Below are 16,787 nucleotides of genomic sequence, written 5' to 3'. Positions count from 1 at the left end.
TTACTTTATGCATTATACCTGTGCTACTGGCAGCCAAACACAGCATAATGCTTGACAGTGGGGACAAAGCCTTGTCTTTACACCTCCAAACATACATCTTATAAGTTTCTGGCTCCCAACATGTGCAAATCTACAATTCTCTTTTTTAGATCTTCACTGATTTTGTTGGACTTTCACACTGTTCTGAGTTTTGGTCAGTTAAATAAGTGCTGTGAAGGTAATCCTAAAGAAATGCATTCATCATGTGTCTATGATCAATGCAAAGAAAAATTCTGGGGCGCTAACAAAATTTAAGTTCCCTCAGAAGGCAAACCTGGCCCAGCATTGTCCAGTCATACTGAGCTGAAAATGTTAGCAATGCTAGCTGATGATAGGATGTCATTGAATGCATTTAAACAGGAAAATTATTTTCATATTGGAGTGTGAAGATGTGTTTCACAGCTGAGCCTGGATAACTAGATCATTCTGGTCCCTCTCCTACTATTGTTTGTCATTTCATTACATGAAGCCATGAACAAATTCCTGCATTAACACAACATTTGCAGATGCATGACATACAGAGATGATAGTTTGTGTTCCCTCTGGTGAGGCCTCGATGTGTTTCCTGTCACTCTGAGATAGATGTTCCAGCTCTGTCCTCCGCACTCTCGATGTGGTCAGCTCACCGTTCTGCTCCCGCGTTCGCTTGAATAACAAAGCACACTGTAAACAGAAGGATCCAACACAGCTCCTGAAAATAAACATTTCAGAAAGCTTGAATCCGTAGATGAACGAGCTGGCGGGACGAGGAGGCTGGGCTCTCTTACCAGACAACTTTCATTATCCTGTGGTTTCATTAAAGGCGAGTGCTGTCTTAAGGCTTCAAATCTCTCAAACCTGGTCAACTGTTTGAATAAAAGACAGATTAAAATGTGTGTTTTCTGGTGGGCAACATGAACACCAACAATATAAAGCCTGTGTTCTGAATTAGGCTAAACCCTGGAAGCTACACAGCTTGCAGAAATGCTATTTTTGCTGTGGTTGGAGTTTCTTAAATATACATTTTACAAGTTATTATTTCCATGTGCTTATGTTTGATCAGCTGCATATATTTCCTAAAGTGTCACTGAAGCTGGTGAAGCATGAAGCAAAGCATCCTTTCTTATACAGGTTGCCCATTAGCATCAGCTTAGCAGTAATTCGATGCTGCTCTCAGAAATCTGTTACAGTGTGTGTTGGCTAATTTCCCAACAAGGACATAAACGGAGCCCTCGCTGTCATGCACACTGAGTGGTTGGATAAGCACCTCTTAATACCACATACAGGAAACAAGTAGGGATGCACCGATACCGATACTGGTATCGGGTATCGGGGCCGATACTGTAAAATGTGTGTGTACTCATACTCGTAAAAGTTAACCGATACCATGAACTGATACTAACTTATTTCATTAATCAGAGGGTGGCTTGTCATTTCTGTTGTAGTTTTTTAGATTGGCCACTAGGGGGACATCCCGCGCTAAACAGGCACAGGGTTAGGCGAGTGAGACTGGCAGCTCCAGATAAAAAAAAGAGAAACTGGAGGCTGCTGTAGCTAGGCTAAACAAAATGTCAGCAGTGTGGAACAGCCAACTTTAACTCAGGTTTTGGAAAAGCGATGAAAAATGTCGAGAGAAAATCCACGGGCAGTTAAAATAACAGAGGCTCTGACTCATTTTATCGCTCTCGATGACCAGCCAATGCCGGCCGTGGAAAACATAGGATTCTTCTCAGCATACTTGAGCTGCGATATGAAATTCCCAGCCGCCCACACATCAGGGAGATAATGGTGCCAAAACTTTCTGAAGAGGTAAAGGCAAGCAGTGTGTGCGCGATGTCAGTCCTCGGTTTAACGGCACAGTGGACTGATGATCCACGGGCAGATGAGGAGTTCATCAATGCCAAATACTTTCGTTATTTTGTTTGTTTGTTTACAATATGGACACTCTGCAACAATTTAAAAGTTTATTTTATTCTCAAACCTAATTTGTATTTATTTTATTCCAAACAGAAGTGTTTATTTATTATTCTGAAAGCTCGAGACAGTGCCAATAGTTCAGTGATATTTTGTTAAATTACAATGTGGAGACTCTGCAATAATTTAACAGAAGTGCTTATTTTTCACTTGAATTTTTTTTGTGGTCATTTTTATTAAGATATTATTTATTATCGGCAGAGAATAAAATAAAACCTGTCTTCCAATTCATTGCATTTGTGTGTGTGTGTGTGGTAGAAGTATCGTTTTTGTACTCTGTATCGGCAAGTACTCAGATCCAAGTATCGGTATCGTATCGGTTTGAAAAAATTGGTATCGTTGCATCCCTACCTCTTAATACCACATACAGGAAACAAGTATAGTAAGGCAGATGTTTCTGAAAAGTAAATATCTGCCTCTCCTAACCATCCTGCTGCTTCATCCTGCTCTCTGAACTATGTGCTCTGATGTATGATGTTGAGTCTGATTTCATTCAGTAAATTATATTGCTGTAGTCTCGAGAGTCACTCTAACTCAATCAAAGAACCACTTGATAATTTAAATGTAGGCTGAAGCCACTGAACACGATTTGTGGTTACTGTCACAGCCTGAGGTGCTGTGTGGTAGACTTTAAAAATCATTCATTACTAGTTTCTTGATTGCATCACGCTCTCGAGTCTTCAATGAATGTGTCATGTGTGTCATTATAGGAGCTGAAAGATATCTGAGAGTGTTTGTAAGTCTGGATGCAAGCTGACGCTGTTCAAAAAAACGACACTAAGTTGCCAAATGAAGTCTACATAGTCTCTGTCTAAAACGAGCACAGGCTAATATGTTGCAGTATTAGAATAGATTAGGTTTACTTAAATGACAACAGACTGTATAAACTGCAGAGTGATAATATTCTTTTGATATTGTGAAATTAAGCGTTTCAGTGTACACTACTGATACAATTGTATGTAATGCTACTATCACATCAATCACAACATGCACATTAACAACAACAAAAATGAATTGTGGAAATCAAAATAGCAGCAAGATCTGCAGGTTTAGGCTTCAGTGGGAGTCAAATGGCAAATCTACCCTACCCACAATGCAGTGCAGCTTTTTCCTGGTTACAAACTTAATGTGTAAACATTAAGTTTGTAATCCCTTCATAGAAACAGTCCATTATTGATTTATTTTAAAATGATGATTATGATGTTTTGAAGAGCTAACAAAACATTAATAATAACTGAGGCTGGAAATTAAAACCAGTGCTTAAAAACCTCCCGATTTCATTAAAACAAGCGCTAGGTGAACATTTCAGTTACAGTTCAGTTAGCTTAAATGTTCCCAAAAGAGCCCTGAAGCACATTTAGAAGGGCGAGCTCTGCAAAGCACAGAATAATGATGCTTAGGAGAGCTGGGAGGAGGAAGTCTTGGATTGGTTTGCTCATTCAAACAGAAAGCTGCATTGGCTGACAGGAAGACATAACTCCATCAATGTATCTTGATGCATGCTCAGTCATCCAGGTGAGGACATCACAATTATGGGGATTTGGGGGGTTTCCAAAAATATAAAAAAAAAAAAAAGAGATTTAAATTTATAATCATTTAGGGAAAATTACATTTGATAAAATAAATTCTGCCAGTCTGGTAAATACTTGTACCACTGTAAGCTACTAGTTAGTTTAGCATAAAGTAATGGAACAGGGAAACTGCTATATTATACCATATGATCCCAAATAATCTGGTATAAGGACTTTAAAACACAACTTGTTGTTATTTTTACGGGTTTATTAAAAAAACATTATGCTTTAAGTTAACAATTATTACAAATTATTAATAAAGTTAATGATGCACCAATGCTCTTAGCTAACGAGTTGCCAGGAAGTAAATAAGCCGACCTTCTAAAGTGTTGCATTGAATTGGATAAATTACTCTAGACTTTCCTAAAGAGCTTTTGGTCAAGTTTCAAGTCTTATTAAATGCAAGTTGATGTTCATTGTGTAAATTATGGTCTGGATATGATAGTATATAATTTAGGACATGGCATTTGACCACGAGCCCTAATATCCTGGCCCATATCACAGATACTCCCAATCAAATGTTGTTAGTTCCTGATTTACAGCTTTGTTTTCTCTCCGTTGCTTAGAAGCTATTGATAAAGTTTCACTGATGGATGGTAATGGTGACAAGGTCATAACTTACAGTGTTTTGGTAGAGATGCAAATCTGTGATGGAGCGGATCATTTGGGGAGGAGACAGACCCGACTGTTTTCTATCCGGCTCTGTCCAGCGTACGAGGGTCTCAAAACTATCCCATTCTGTGGTCTGTGGCAGCTCACAAAGTCCATGTCGAGGTTGGTAGCAAGTCTGAGAGAAGAAAGTCTGTGGATAGTCAAAAGGGCTCCACAGGTAATTTCCAACCCTTGTGCTCCAAGCTTCATCCTCCTCTGGATCTTTATGGAGATTCCTGGCGTGTTGCTGTAACAGCTGCTGTGGCAGCGGAGCAGCTTTGGAGAGCCTCCTCTCCGTCTTCCTCCTCCGGCCGATGCAGGTTAGGACCGAGTTGTTGTTGCTCACAATTTCTGCATCTGCTACATGAGATCACCAGATGTTGCATGTATTATAAACATGTTCATTGAAAAACTGGAAAGCATCCTCACGAGTAGCTCACCGTTACTCTTAGATGTGCTCTTTCCCTTTCCACTTCTTGCTTGCACAAAATCTTGTAATTTCCTTAGTCTTGCTGTCGTTTTTATTGATTCCGATGCATCAGCTGATGTCTTACTCTCCTAGATTAAAGCAAACAAAACAAATGCACACAATCAGTGCAGTGTATAAATACTCAACACCAACCACGTCTCCAGAACAGATAGAACAACACTAAATACTAGAGTAATAGGGTTTTTAGTTTTATGAGGTCTTCCACCTTACTGCCAGTAAAGTATAATACTTTCTGTTTAACAATGATTTACTTCATGCTAAACGACTGCTGCCGAATCTATTCATGTTAATTTTCGAATCATACTAAGAAGATTAAAACCTGTGGCCCACATTGTAATTTGTTTCAGTACAGCTTTGATTTGAATCCACTATATACAGTTTAGTCAACTATATTATATATATATATTTATAGCCAGTGTTTTGGAGTAACGGAATACATGTACCGCCGTTACGTATTTAAAATACAAAATATGAGTAACTGTATTCCGTTACAGTTACCGTTTAAAAAGGTGGTATTTAGAATACAGTTACTTTGTTGAAATAAATGGATTACACGGCGGTACTTCCCTGTTTCATATTGTGGCGGGTCAGGACTGTTTGGGTTTTGTTTGACAGCTACGTTCTGTTGTTCCAGGCGGCAGCCTTACGGTTGCCATGGTTACAGGGTGACGCTCTCTCTCTGCGTGTTTCCTGGGTGAGAGAGGCCTTTTTGTTGTTGTTGTGCTAAGCTAATAGGCAGAATGCTACAGGTATAGCTCTAAAGAATGTAGCATCATAGGCAGTGTAGTCCGTGCTGCAGGGAGAATGGACTGCCATACACGTTATGTGTCTGTGAGCGAGGGAGGGAGAAAAAGGAAAAGTACGAGCTGTCATCGAGCAGAAACGGGAGCTGGAAGCATGTAAATATAATAATAACCACTGCAGCCAAGAAGAGAGCCTGACGAGCCCAGTTGTAAGTAAGCTATTAAGACTCGACTGTACACCGTGTTCGTGTTTTCCTCCAAAAACAATAAGTTCTGTTGGAGCAGCCTTTCAACGCCTCTCTCTGTCTCTGCTAGCAAAGTTGACCCAGACAACAAAGTAAAGCTAGTTTTCAGCTACGAGCCGACACAGAACCCACCGTATTAGCCAGAGGTCCCTTTACTACGGTTCGGAGCCGCGGACCTTCAGTAACAGTAATAAATCACAGCAATAGTACATTCATGTAGTTGTAAACAGCATGATAATATATTAAGTAATCCAAAGTATTCAGAATACGTTACTCTCATTGAGTAATGTAACGGAATACGTTACAGAATACATTTTGGGGCATGTAATCTGTAATCTGTAATGGAATACATTTTAAAAGTAACCTTCCCAACACTGTTTATAGCACATATAGGTAATATATATGATATCTCTACACTGGATCAATGGGTCCCACCTGCCTGGCTTTGCTGACAGCCTCAGGATTTTCTCAGCTGTTCCGCAGCACTATGATTATAAGACATGACAGCGTGGTCGTGTTTCTAGTTTGTAGAAACACGACCAGCTGCATCGTGGAATATGTCTAGAAACCTACTGCACCATAAACCACTACTGTTCCTCCAAATGAAAGCGACATCTGTGCTAAAGCACCTTTTTTGCATTGAATTGTTGGTACACCTAACATTCAGTTTGAGGCTACATCTCATTCCCACAAACAACTACAGGGCTTGAGATCATTCCAGTGATCTCTGTATGCTAATTTTATACCGCAGACAAACTTCCTCACATCTGCCCAAAACAAGGAAAAAACAGTCAGAGTTGGTCAGACTAGTGTGCAGGTGTGACTGCACCAACTGCATGTCCCGCTTCCAGGTTTTCAATTTTTGCAAGCTGTGATATTTTGACTTGCTACTGCTTATGTGAACGTGAGATCTAACTGAGGCTCATTCATTAGACTTTGTCCCATTAAACCTCGGGGTGACACTCTTTAATAACCTTTATAAATATGTGTATATTTTTTACTGGTACTAATTACACAAAATGTAAGGTATTATTTGGATGATATTGTAAATTTACAACTGGGTCATCTGCCTGAGCCTGGTTCTGCCGGAGGTTTCTTCCTGTTCAAAGGTAGTTTTTCCTTCCCACTGTCACCAGGTACTTGCTCATAGGCAGTGTTGGTCAAGTTACTTGAAAAAAGTAATCAGTAACTAATTACTGATTACTTCCCCAAAAAAAGTAATCCCGTTACTTTACTGATTACTTATTTTCAAAAGTAATTAATTACTTAGTTACTTAGTTACTTTTTAAAAACACGATTTACAACCTGAATAGGTGATAAAGTGATAGATCTTTCAGCCCAATTCTACTTTTTCTGCATAATCATCATACAAAATGTAATCAAATGGAAAAGTCTCTTTTTAAAACTTGTTTTATTAGTTTTAATCTTTTAACTTTATGCATCAAGCAAAAATTTAATTATATGCAACATTCTCTGACTGGAAGAAATTAGTTTAACATTTAAACTTATTTTCTGCACATTCCAGCACATAAAATAAAATATTTTGTGTGTTTACACTCAGTCTTTCAAATAGATGCAAGTAAAACACAGCAGAAAATAAATAAAGTCAAAGACTAGCGGTCCTGTTGCTCTATTTTCACCTGTAAAGCAGGAGTGGGGTAGGCGGAGGTTTACCCTGGTGCAGGTGTGCCGCAGCGGTCAGTGGAAGAATCCGCGAGTTTCTCTGTGAGTTTCCCATTACGTCGTAGCTACTCGGTGTTTGCTCAGAAGTTTAGGGGTTTTTTTCGCTGTAAAAAGAAGTTTTCTTCCCACGCACAACGGACACTAATGTTTTTGTCACTTTTTATGGAATCAAACTCAAAGTAAGGTCAGTACTTCCACGCTTTAAACGCTGCACGCTCATACTCTCTCTGCACTCGATATATGATCCATTGTTGATCTGCACACAGCTGTTGTCACGAACGTCGCACTCGCTTACGTCACTGTCATGAGACATTCTCGCAAAAAAAAAATCACGGTTTTAGTAACGCAGTAACGCAGCGTTCCTACGGGAAAGTAACGGTAATCTAATTACCGTTTTTGCAATAGTAATCCCTTACTTTACTCGTTACTTGAAAAAAGTAATCAGATTACTGATCAGATCAGATCTCTGCTCATAGGTGGGGATCTTTATTATAAGGTGTTACAATCTTCTGGAGTAATTAAATCTACAGACTACTTTGTCATGTTGCAGTTACAGTCACTTAAAGCACTGAAGGGACAAAAACTCCATAGGTTGGTAACCACGGGAACAACTGCTAAAGTAAAAGATCCGAGCATTTCCTGCCTACGTTCCAGTTACATCATTCAAAAAGTGTAACCGTGGTGTACACAGGTCTCATTGTGTATTTGGTTTTTGTGTGATGTTAGCGATGTTCCATGCTCCACTACCTTATCAGCAGTTGGCATGAAATGCGGTAAACGGTATCAAATTCAGGTGTTCTAAAGACCTCGGGGAAGATATAAAAGGTCCTTATAAAGGAGATTAAAGATTAAAGAGCAGATTACGGTGGACTCTGTATCTGATTTGGTTGACATACATTTGACCTCTCAGAGATTTGTTTGAGATGTTGAGTTCTTACCTCCATCCGAACCTACGAAGCGTATCTTTTGTTATAATTTAATTATTATCTGACAGATGTATTATATTCTTATATCTTTATTGGTACTTTACACAGTTTTTATCTAATCCCCCTTTTTTCCTTGGTTACATAAGCAGAGCGTGGATGGTGAGCAAAGATAAACGTGCACAATCGTTTTGCTCACATGCACACATGGCAAGTGCACAAACATCCAGGAATGCCAGGTATTTGTAAGCCTGTCTGGCACTCGCATCCATGTGGGTACAGGATTACCAGACCTTTAACTCTGCCATCTGCACAGCTTTGCAAATAACTATCATTTGTGGTGCTAAAGTGATTGCCTCCTTATCAGAAGACGAGTGTGAGAGTCCCTATTATACAACGTAGTGCCCTGTGTGCTCTGGCTCCGTTTCAAAATGTAATCACTATAGAGAAACTACAGAGTTGTGTTTTCATGGCTTTTGTCTTCTACTCATCATAAATGTGCTGTGAAGTGATGTGGTTGTACCTGAGTAGTCTGTGTCCTGTCAGACCTCACATCCTTCACTTTGTCTTCTCTTGTCAGTTTGCTGCTGTCACACATGTCTGCAGGATCAATCCACATATTGTATAATAATTTATTCACCTTAATTTGTATGAAGTCCAACAATCAAGTGAGTAATGCATCAGCTGTTTGTTAAACCTCACTGGACTTTGGTTTCTGCTAAGTGCTTTGTTTTAGGTGATGTTGGAATTTTATTTTATTTTTTATTATTACGTACATATTTTTATTACATACACACACACACATAATATACATATATATATTTTTCTTTTTTTGTACCTTTTTCTTGGACTTTCATTTGATGAAACAAGTCCTTCTTGTCACCACATGACAACCAGCAGGTATGATGAATGTCTGTTTCTGCAACACACGGGGAGGAGAGGGAAGAAGCTGTCACATTGTAGCCGTATAGAAAGGTACAGCTACAATTAGAAATAGAAATGTGAACATCTGAGACGTGATCCTTTTGCACCAACCTAACATTTCACTGTCCAAGGCTGATTTTGGCACGCATGATCTAAAATCACAAGTAAATAATTATTGCCTGAATGAAATTTAAAATTGAGATAAACTCAAGATGATAAAAAAATATATATGTAAAACTCACCTTTTGCTCTCTCTTTTAAACTTCATCTTTCCCAGGGGTCGGTTCTTGGTAAAATAAAGAACACAACTTTTAGTACGCAAATGTGCGCAAAAATTGTGAACACAGTTATTCTGTGTGTTTTGCATTGTGTGTTTATAAGTTAAATGTAACAGTGAACGTTTGAGTATTTGATTACGTCTATAAAAGCTCAGAGGCAGCAGACTTACAGAAGTAATTGAAGGATCCGAGCCGCCCCAGTCAGCATTGCGCCTCAGAAGAACAGGACTGCAGTGGTACTTGGGCAGGACTTCCTTGAGCTTTTGGTTGTTTGCTGGTTCATACATGCTTTCTGTGGAGCCCTCCTAAACAGAAAGCCAGCACGCATGTTGTTAAGTACTGTAGTATTTGACCCACCTAAGAACTTTAATAGTAATCAGGATTCAATTCAATTCAATTTTATTTATATAGCGCCAAATCACAACAAAAGTCGCCTCAAGGCGCTTCATAGATACAGAGAAAAACCCAACAATCATATGACCCCCTATGAGCAGCACTTTGGCGACAGTGGGAAGGAAAAACTCCCTTTTAACAGGAAGAAACCTCCGACAGAACCAGGCTCAGGGAGGGGCGGGGCCATCTGCTGCGACCGGTTGGGGTGAGAGAAGTTGATAATCAGTCACAAGGCTAACAAGTAGAGACAGACAACCATTCCCACTCACAGTCAGTTTAGAACCAGTTAACCTGTCTCAGTCATTGTCTTTGGATTGTAGGAGGAAACCGGAAACCCAGAGAGAGAGAATACAGGCCCCAGGCGGGGTTTGAACCTTTTTTGTGTACGCAGGTTAGCACAGGGCTTCCTCTTTTTGCTACAGGCTATGCAAAAACCACTCGTATTAATTCAAACAAAATTCAGTCGTGGATACAAATTTTGGTGGCTGTTAAGTTACGTACGGGCTAACTTAAAAAATAAAAATAAATAAATGGGGAACACGACATTATATTCCCAGAGAGATGACGAAATGAAAATATTATATTGGAAAATCAAACAGCTGCTCCATGTGTGCTGATGTCTGTTTCGTTCAGACTGACCCACCCGTTAAGGCAACAATAGGGTACATGCAGACATATACGCACTAATCATTCATTATAATAAGATAATACAACATTTGAAAAAAGTCATCTACAGATAGTTACTGCCCCCTCGGTGTGTGAGATCAGCTACACCATATAATGTTCCCACTCATGAAGGTCTCACTTCCAACAACAAATAAAATTTGACACATGATGATATCCCAGCTCCTTAATATTAATATTTATTTTATATGAAACATCAAGACCAACTATAAGCTCATCTGTTGATATGATAATCAATTTTCTAACTCTGTTGTAATAATGGAACCATTTATCCAACAAAATGCACAAAATGCAGGAAATAGAAGGATAGTAAAGAAGAAAAAGACTCCATCAAAGAAACCGGAACGAATCTTGGAGGAAAGTTGTTTGCTGTATTGTCTCATCCCGCAGAGAGACCTGTCAACGATAATAACATCAGCAGCGTCTCCCATAAGAGCACCATGACTTTCCTCTGTTCACCAGTTCCTTTAAGTGTCTCCTCACAGGCTAACCTCACGTTTAGAGCAGTTCAAAAGACGAATCTTACCAGTGTGAAGCAGAACAGGTTCATGGCTGATGGTCTGGGTCGAAGACAACGAAACCAAGTGGAGACAGGCTTAGCCTCCGGGTCACGTAAGCACACTTTCACACACCATCCTCCATCTCAAACCCACACGAGCACCCTACCACACCCCCGTGATGCAAAGGCTCACGCAGCCCCTGTGCTGTCTCCAGCCTGTGGCCTATTCCTAGAGTCAAATCCCTCACCTAATCCAATAGATGCAGTGAGCCGTTGCTGTCCAACGCTGGCCTCAGAAAGCATCAGGACACCTGTAGCAAGAAGACAATCAACCACACAGGCTGCCTTTGTTTTGCTCTGTCTAAAATAATTATGATAATGACTTCATGGAGATTATGCAATCGTTGAGCGAGGTTAAACTCCCAGTGAGCTTTTTTACTCAGTTAAAAAGTGTTTTGGATGAATATCAGGATTTATCGCATTATCAAATGTGTCTTTGTGTCTGCACACATGCTGAAGTCAAGCATGCTTTACACAGATGGTAATCACTTAGGTAATACTTTAACCTTCTGTTACTCAAGTACTCAGCTACAATTTTATTTTGATTTTATTGTCCTCTGTTTATTAGACAATGAGAAACTACTTACTGTCATAGACATCTGAAATATGGCATTTTTTATGGAGGCGCACATGTGCAATACTGGGAGCTGTGTGTCTGTGAAATTTCAGTCCAGTTTGTTGTCATTTGCCCATCAGAGATTTTTAATATGCTACTTATGTAACAATACATAAATAAGCAAATAAATACAGCAGATTTTGGTAAAACCAAACAACAGCTTTGCTTTTTGTCACAATCAGCAGGAGCTGATTCTTTGTAGAGAGAATACTAGACTCAAATGCAGACCAGAAACAGGGCGTGAAACGTGACTAGAACAAAAAGTGAGCCGTTTGTTGTGGCTGATAACAAGAGTACATGAACAAAGCAAAGGCGAGCGGGGCGGAAACTAAACTAGAACTTAAACTGGAAAAACTCAACTATGATAACTGTGACAAAAACATGAACATGATTCATAACAGGTGCATGTGGGAAACTATGAGATTAAACATGAACATGACCTGAACAGAACCATGAATTACCTGAAACTTGACATGATATGAAGGGAAGAACGCAGACAACCTGACAAAGACTGAATGAAACACACAGGCTGTGTCCCAATTCAGGGCCTGCACGCTTGAAGTACGCATTTTAAGTGCGATTACGTCACCGCCACACGACGACGGCTGTCCCAATTCGAAGTGTACTTCAAATGCATACTCCAAATGGGCCGTCGATTTCCCCAAATATCAAGCGTGGTCCGGTGCACGCTTCGTGGTCCCATATATCCCACAATTCATAGCGCGGCGGTGGGTGTGGATAATTTTGCCGCAAAATACGGCAGAAGGGAGCGGCCGGAGAGTGAACTGTCAAAGGTAAGTACTGAATATGATGTCACTTATTTATGTGCGAATGTTTAATAACGAAGAACATTAAAACATTGCTGTTGACCACATGTCGGCAAAGTTATGTGACATTAGTGATGTTTGTACTTTCAGCGTTAACTTAGTTGTAAAGTATATATATGCTTTATATATATATATGCTTTATATATATATATGCTTTATATATATATATATATATATATATATATATATATATATATATATATATACGTATATATATATATATATATATATACGTATATATATATATATATATATATACGTATATATATATATATATATATGTATATATACATATATATATATATATATATATGTATATATACATATATATATATATATATATATATGTATATATATATATATATATATATATATATACGTATATATATATATATATGTATATATACATATGTATATATATATATATATGTATATGTATATATATGTATATATATACATATATATGTATATATATATATATGTATATATATGTGTATACATATATATACATATATATGTGTATATATATATATATATACATATATATGTATATATATGTGTATATACATATACATATATATGTATATATATACATACATATATATGTATATATATATGTATATATATATATATATATATACATATATATATATACATATATATATGTATATATATACATATATATATATATATATATATATATATACATATATATGTTTTATATACATATATATGTATATATATGTTTTATATATATATATATATATATATATATATATATATATATATATATATATATACATATATATGTATATATATTTATTTAACTAATGAATTAGAAATGTCAAAGAGAAAGAAAATTATTAGGAAAAAAGCATAATTTCAGTAGTTTATCATACTGTATGAGACGGGGGAGCTTCACTGGCATGAACCTATTTTCATAACTGTGCCACTTGAAAAATAACTATGCTTCACTCTGACAAATCCCATAAATCCTTAAATATAAACCTCTTATTCCTGTCACTCTTTCTCATCTATTCTGAGGATAAACATCGTTTCAGATCTTGAGGTTGGTCTCATTCTCTGCAGGTGGCCGTCCCATGGAATCAGCTTCTAACAATGACGTTGTTACAATTACTACTGATGTCTGGATTTAAAGCCCCGTCCCCCGTTGCTCCACCGTACAGTTGTCTGCGACTTCTCCTACCCTGCTGTCTTTTTGTCTCTCATCCAGAGATAAAGAAGAGCTTTCATGTTGCTGTGATCGGGGCTGGGCTGAAAATTAGGTCAGAAAATGAGGACAATGCTCTCTGCTAATAAGAAACAATGATGCTACTCACAGTTTGTTCTCTTTGCAGAAAGAATACTGAAGAATCTTGTAGAACATTTACATTTTAAAACCATTTATTTTATACAGATAGTAACGCAAATCAGATCAGTGTAATTCTTTTAGTTACAGTTCACAGACTGCAATAACAGCATCTTCTTCTTTCACACCAAGCCTCTGCATGTCCTCCTTCACTACATCCATGAATCTTCTCTGTAGTCTTCCTGTTTTCCTCCTGTCTCCATACTCAGCATCTTTTTTCCAATATATTGACTTTCTCTTCTCCACCTCAGCCTCGCCTCTCTGACTCTTTCTCCAAACTGCTCAACCTGAGCTGTCCCTCTGAAGTACTTGTTTCTAATCTTGCCCATCTCTGTCACTCTCAATGAAGAACATGTTCAGGTCTGCCACCTCCAGCTCAGCGTCCTGTCTTTTTTGTCAGCACCACCATCTCCAAACTTTCTCCTTCACCAGGGTTAAAATCGCCTGCCCTCACTACATCTTTTTTTTAAATAATTCAAGTATTTATTAGATTTTGCATTTTCAAACAAAACAAAACATAAACAGTGAGGTTTTAACAGATGTTGTATTAAGCTCAAATGTCCAAGTCAGGTAGACAAGTAGGTGCAAAAATTGTCCCACTGTTCCACCGCAGCTTCCGTCACATGATGTATTTTTCCCAGCATCTTTTCGCACGCAACATTCCCAATCATTCTGTCTTTCCACATTTTAAGCATTGGAGTATGGGAGTCCTTCCAGTGTTCCAAAATGACACGGGCACATGTTACCAATGCAGTACTTAACACTCTAAACTGGTGTTTATTTAATTGCGGCACCTCTCCTTTGTCTCCTAGTAAACATAATTTAGGTGATCTGGGTCGGTTACAAAGTGTCCACCCCTGCGAATAATTCAGTGCAGTGTTCCAAACTGGAAAAACCAGCGGGCATTCCCAGAGGGCATGTATCAGAGTACCTTTGGCTTGTTGGCATTTCCAACACAAGTCATCTCTACCAATCCCCATTCTATACAGCCTTGAAGGAGTATAATAGTATCTGTTAAGAATTTTGTATTGAATAAATTTCCCCCTGGCTTCCCTAATGTATAATCCATTGTTCGACAATATAGAATCCCATGTACCTTCATCCATTGTACGCCCTCGATCCCTTTCCCATGCTTTTTTCAGGCTCTTATTTATATTATTTTTATGCACCTCCAACCATACCATTTTCGAAAATTTCAAAATAGGGTTTTGCGTCTTACCATGATTGTTCACTTTTTGTGATAAAATATCAATTGGTGTGAATGGAGATGCAAGCTCTCGTTCTATTAAAATCCAATCTATATTGTTTTTCCCTGCCCAATGTTTGCCTAATCTAGCCATTTCAAAAGAGATGCTATAATACTCTATATTGGGCAGGGCTACATCTTTATTGTTACTGCTGTTTAACTGTATAACTGTTTCCCTCTTATTTACACACCTGTATTGTGTCCTGCTTTTAACCCTTTAAGACCTACCATAGAACCAAGTCCGCCAGAGCTTATATTATATTTTTACATGCTGTGGAGTCATTTTTGGGAGCATTTCAAGTTGCTATACATCAATACAACCATTATAGCCCAGAATTTAATATTATGTCTGCATTAAGTGCAAAGTAATTACATTAATTGCAAAAAAGTGCAATAAACTACAAAAAAATTGAAAATCGTTTTTGTTTTTTATTTATATATTTCTAGTTAGAGAAATTTAAGAGGCTTATCCCTCAAAACTGTAAATACAAAAAAGTTGCACAAAATAGTTTCCCACCACAGGAAATTTATTTTGAGCGTCTTCATAGTTTTATTTTTGAAATACACCAATTTTTATACACTGCAGGAAAAAAGGAAAATAAATATTATAATGCAAATTTGCAAAAAAGCAGCATATGCATCAAAATAAACTATTTCCAGCAGCAATATGAGTCCTAAACATCCCAGAAACGACACAGAAAGTCATAAAGTCAAACATAACTTTTAAAAACACCAGGCCCGGATGGTAAAAACTACATTTCCGCGAAAATGACGTCACTTCCGGTTTCGGGCAGGTCATGGCGGACATGTGATAGTTCATGCTGACGTCTATTCCAACTTAGGAAGTGTTACGAACAGCTGATCGGATCGGCAAAGCGTGTTTCTGGAATATTATGTTTTTGTTGCTGCAAAGCTATATGTGGAAGGAAACTGTGACCGAGGACAAGCTGATGGCATAAGATGTAAGTACAACTCCTTCGGTTTCATATGCAAAATAAATTATTGCACTAGCTCACGTGGTTGCAGAGCTACCGGGATTTAAAAATAGTTACGCAAAACAGAGCGTGCCCGCTCTGACCGGTTTTAAAGGGTTAATGAAGCTTATGTGTAAGCTGGGTATTTCTGGATTTTTTTCTATTAGTATATTCTTCACATTACTTCAACTTTCCCACACTCATTGCTCTAGAGCATTAATTGCCTTGCCCACCTTCTCCGAGCCAATCAGCATCCATCCTGCATGGTTTAAATCTCAGTGCTCTTTCCTTGTTCTGCCATTCAGGCTCTCGCAAACTGTTTATACTATCACGGTCCCGTGTCTCTCTGGCTGGCCCACACCGGCAGCAGGTTTTGTTTGTGTTTTTCTCTCTCCCCCTGTCGCCTGGACGGAACTCGTTACGGGTTCCTGCCTTTGGCCTACACACCTGAGAAGGATGATGCTCACCTGTACCTCATTTGCCTGCTACTATTTAAAGGGAAGAAGCACGGTACTCATCGCTGGATCGTTGTTAGACTCATGTTAATGAAAGCCTGGTTAGAAACCATCAAAAATGAATGCCTAATCCTAACCATCCTAATTATCTACCATAACCTAAC

General features: G+C 38.3%; 1 protein-coding gene across 4 annotated transcripts in view; it reads right to left on the bottom strand.

Moving 5' to 3' along the window:
* The window catches only part of samsn1b (SAM domain, SH3 domain and nuclear localisation signals 1b), a 76,907-nt gene extending 64,241 nt beyond the window's left edge, over nucleotides 1-12,666 (bottom strand). The window contains exons 1-10 of one of the 4 annotated variants that reach the window (XM_085175935.1): nucleotides 11,104-12,666; nucleotides 9,671-9,805; nucleotides 9,465-9,508; nucleotides 9,334-9,374; nucleotides 9,137-9,217; nucleotides 8,822-8,898; nucleotides 4,655-4,772; nucleotides 4,186-4,574; nucleotides 807-884; nucleotides 559-684 (exon numbers count right to left, since the gene is read on the bottom strand). In XM_085175935.1, the coding sequence (XP_085032061.1) occupies nucleotides 559-684; nucleotides 807-884; nucleotides 4,186-4,574; nucleotides 4,655-4,772; nucleotides 8,822-8,898; nucleotides 9,137-9,217; nucleotides 9,334-9,374; nucleotides 9,465-9,508; nucleotides 9,671-9,805; nucleotides 11,104-11,127 (1,113 nt within the window). In that variant the 5' untranslated portion in view covers nucleotides 11,128-12,666. The remainder of the gene's footprint in view (nucleotides 1-558; nucleotides 685-806; nucleotides 885-4,185; nucleotides 4,575-4,654; nucleotides 4,773-8,821; nucleotides 8,899-9,136; nucleotides 9,218-9,333; nucleotides 9,375-9,464; nucleotides 9,509-9,670; nucleotides 9,806-11,103) is intronic. The other 3 variants (XM_085175936.1, XM_085175938.1, XM_085175937.1) reach the window with 3 other exon arrangements.
* Between the last annotated feature and the right edge of the window lie 4,121 nt (nucleotides 12,667-16,787).

This window comes from Neolamprologus multifasciatus, chromosome 10 (assembly GCF_963576455.1).
Source record: "Neolamprologus multifasciatus chromosome 10, fNeoMul1.2, whole genome shotgun sequence".
NCBI classification, from domain to species: Eukaryota; Metazoa; Chordata; class Actinopteri; order Cichliformes; family Cichlidae; genus Neolamprologus; species Neolamprologus multifasciatus.
This window is presented reverse-complemented; position numbering and strand designations above follow the sequence as displayed.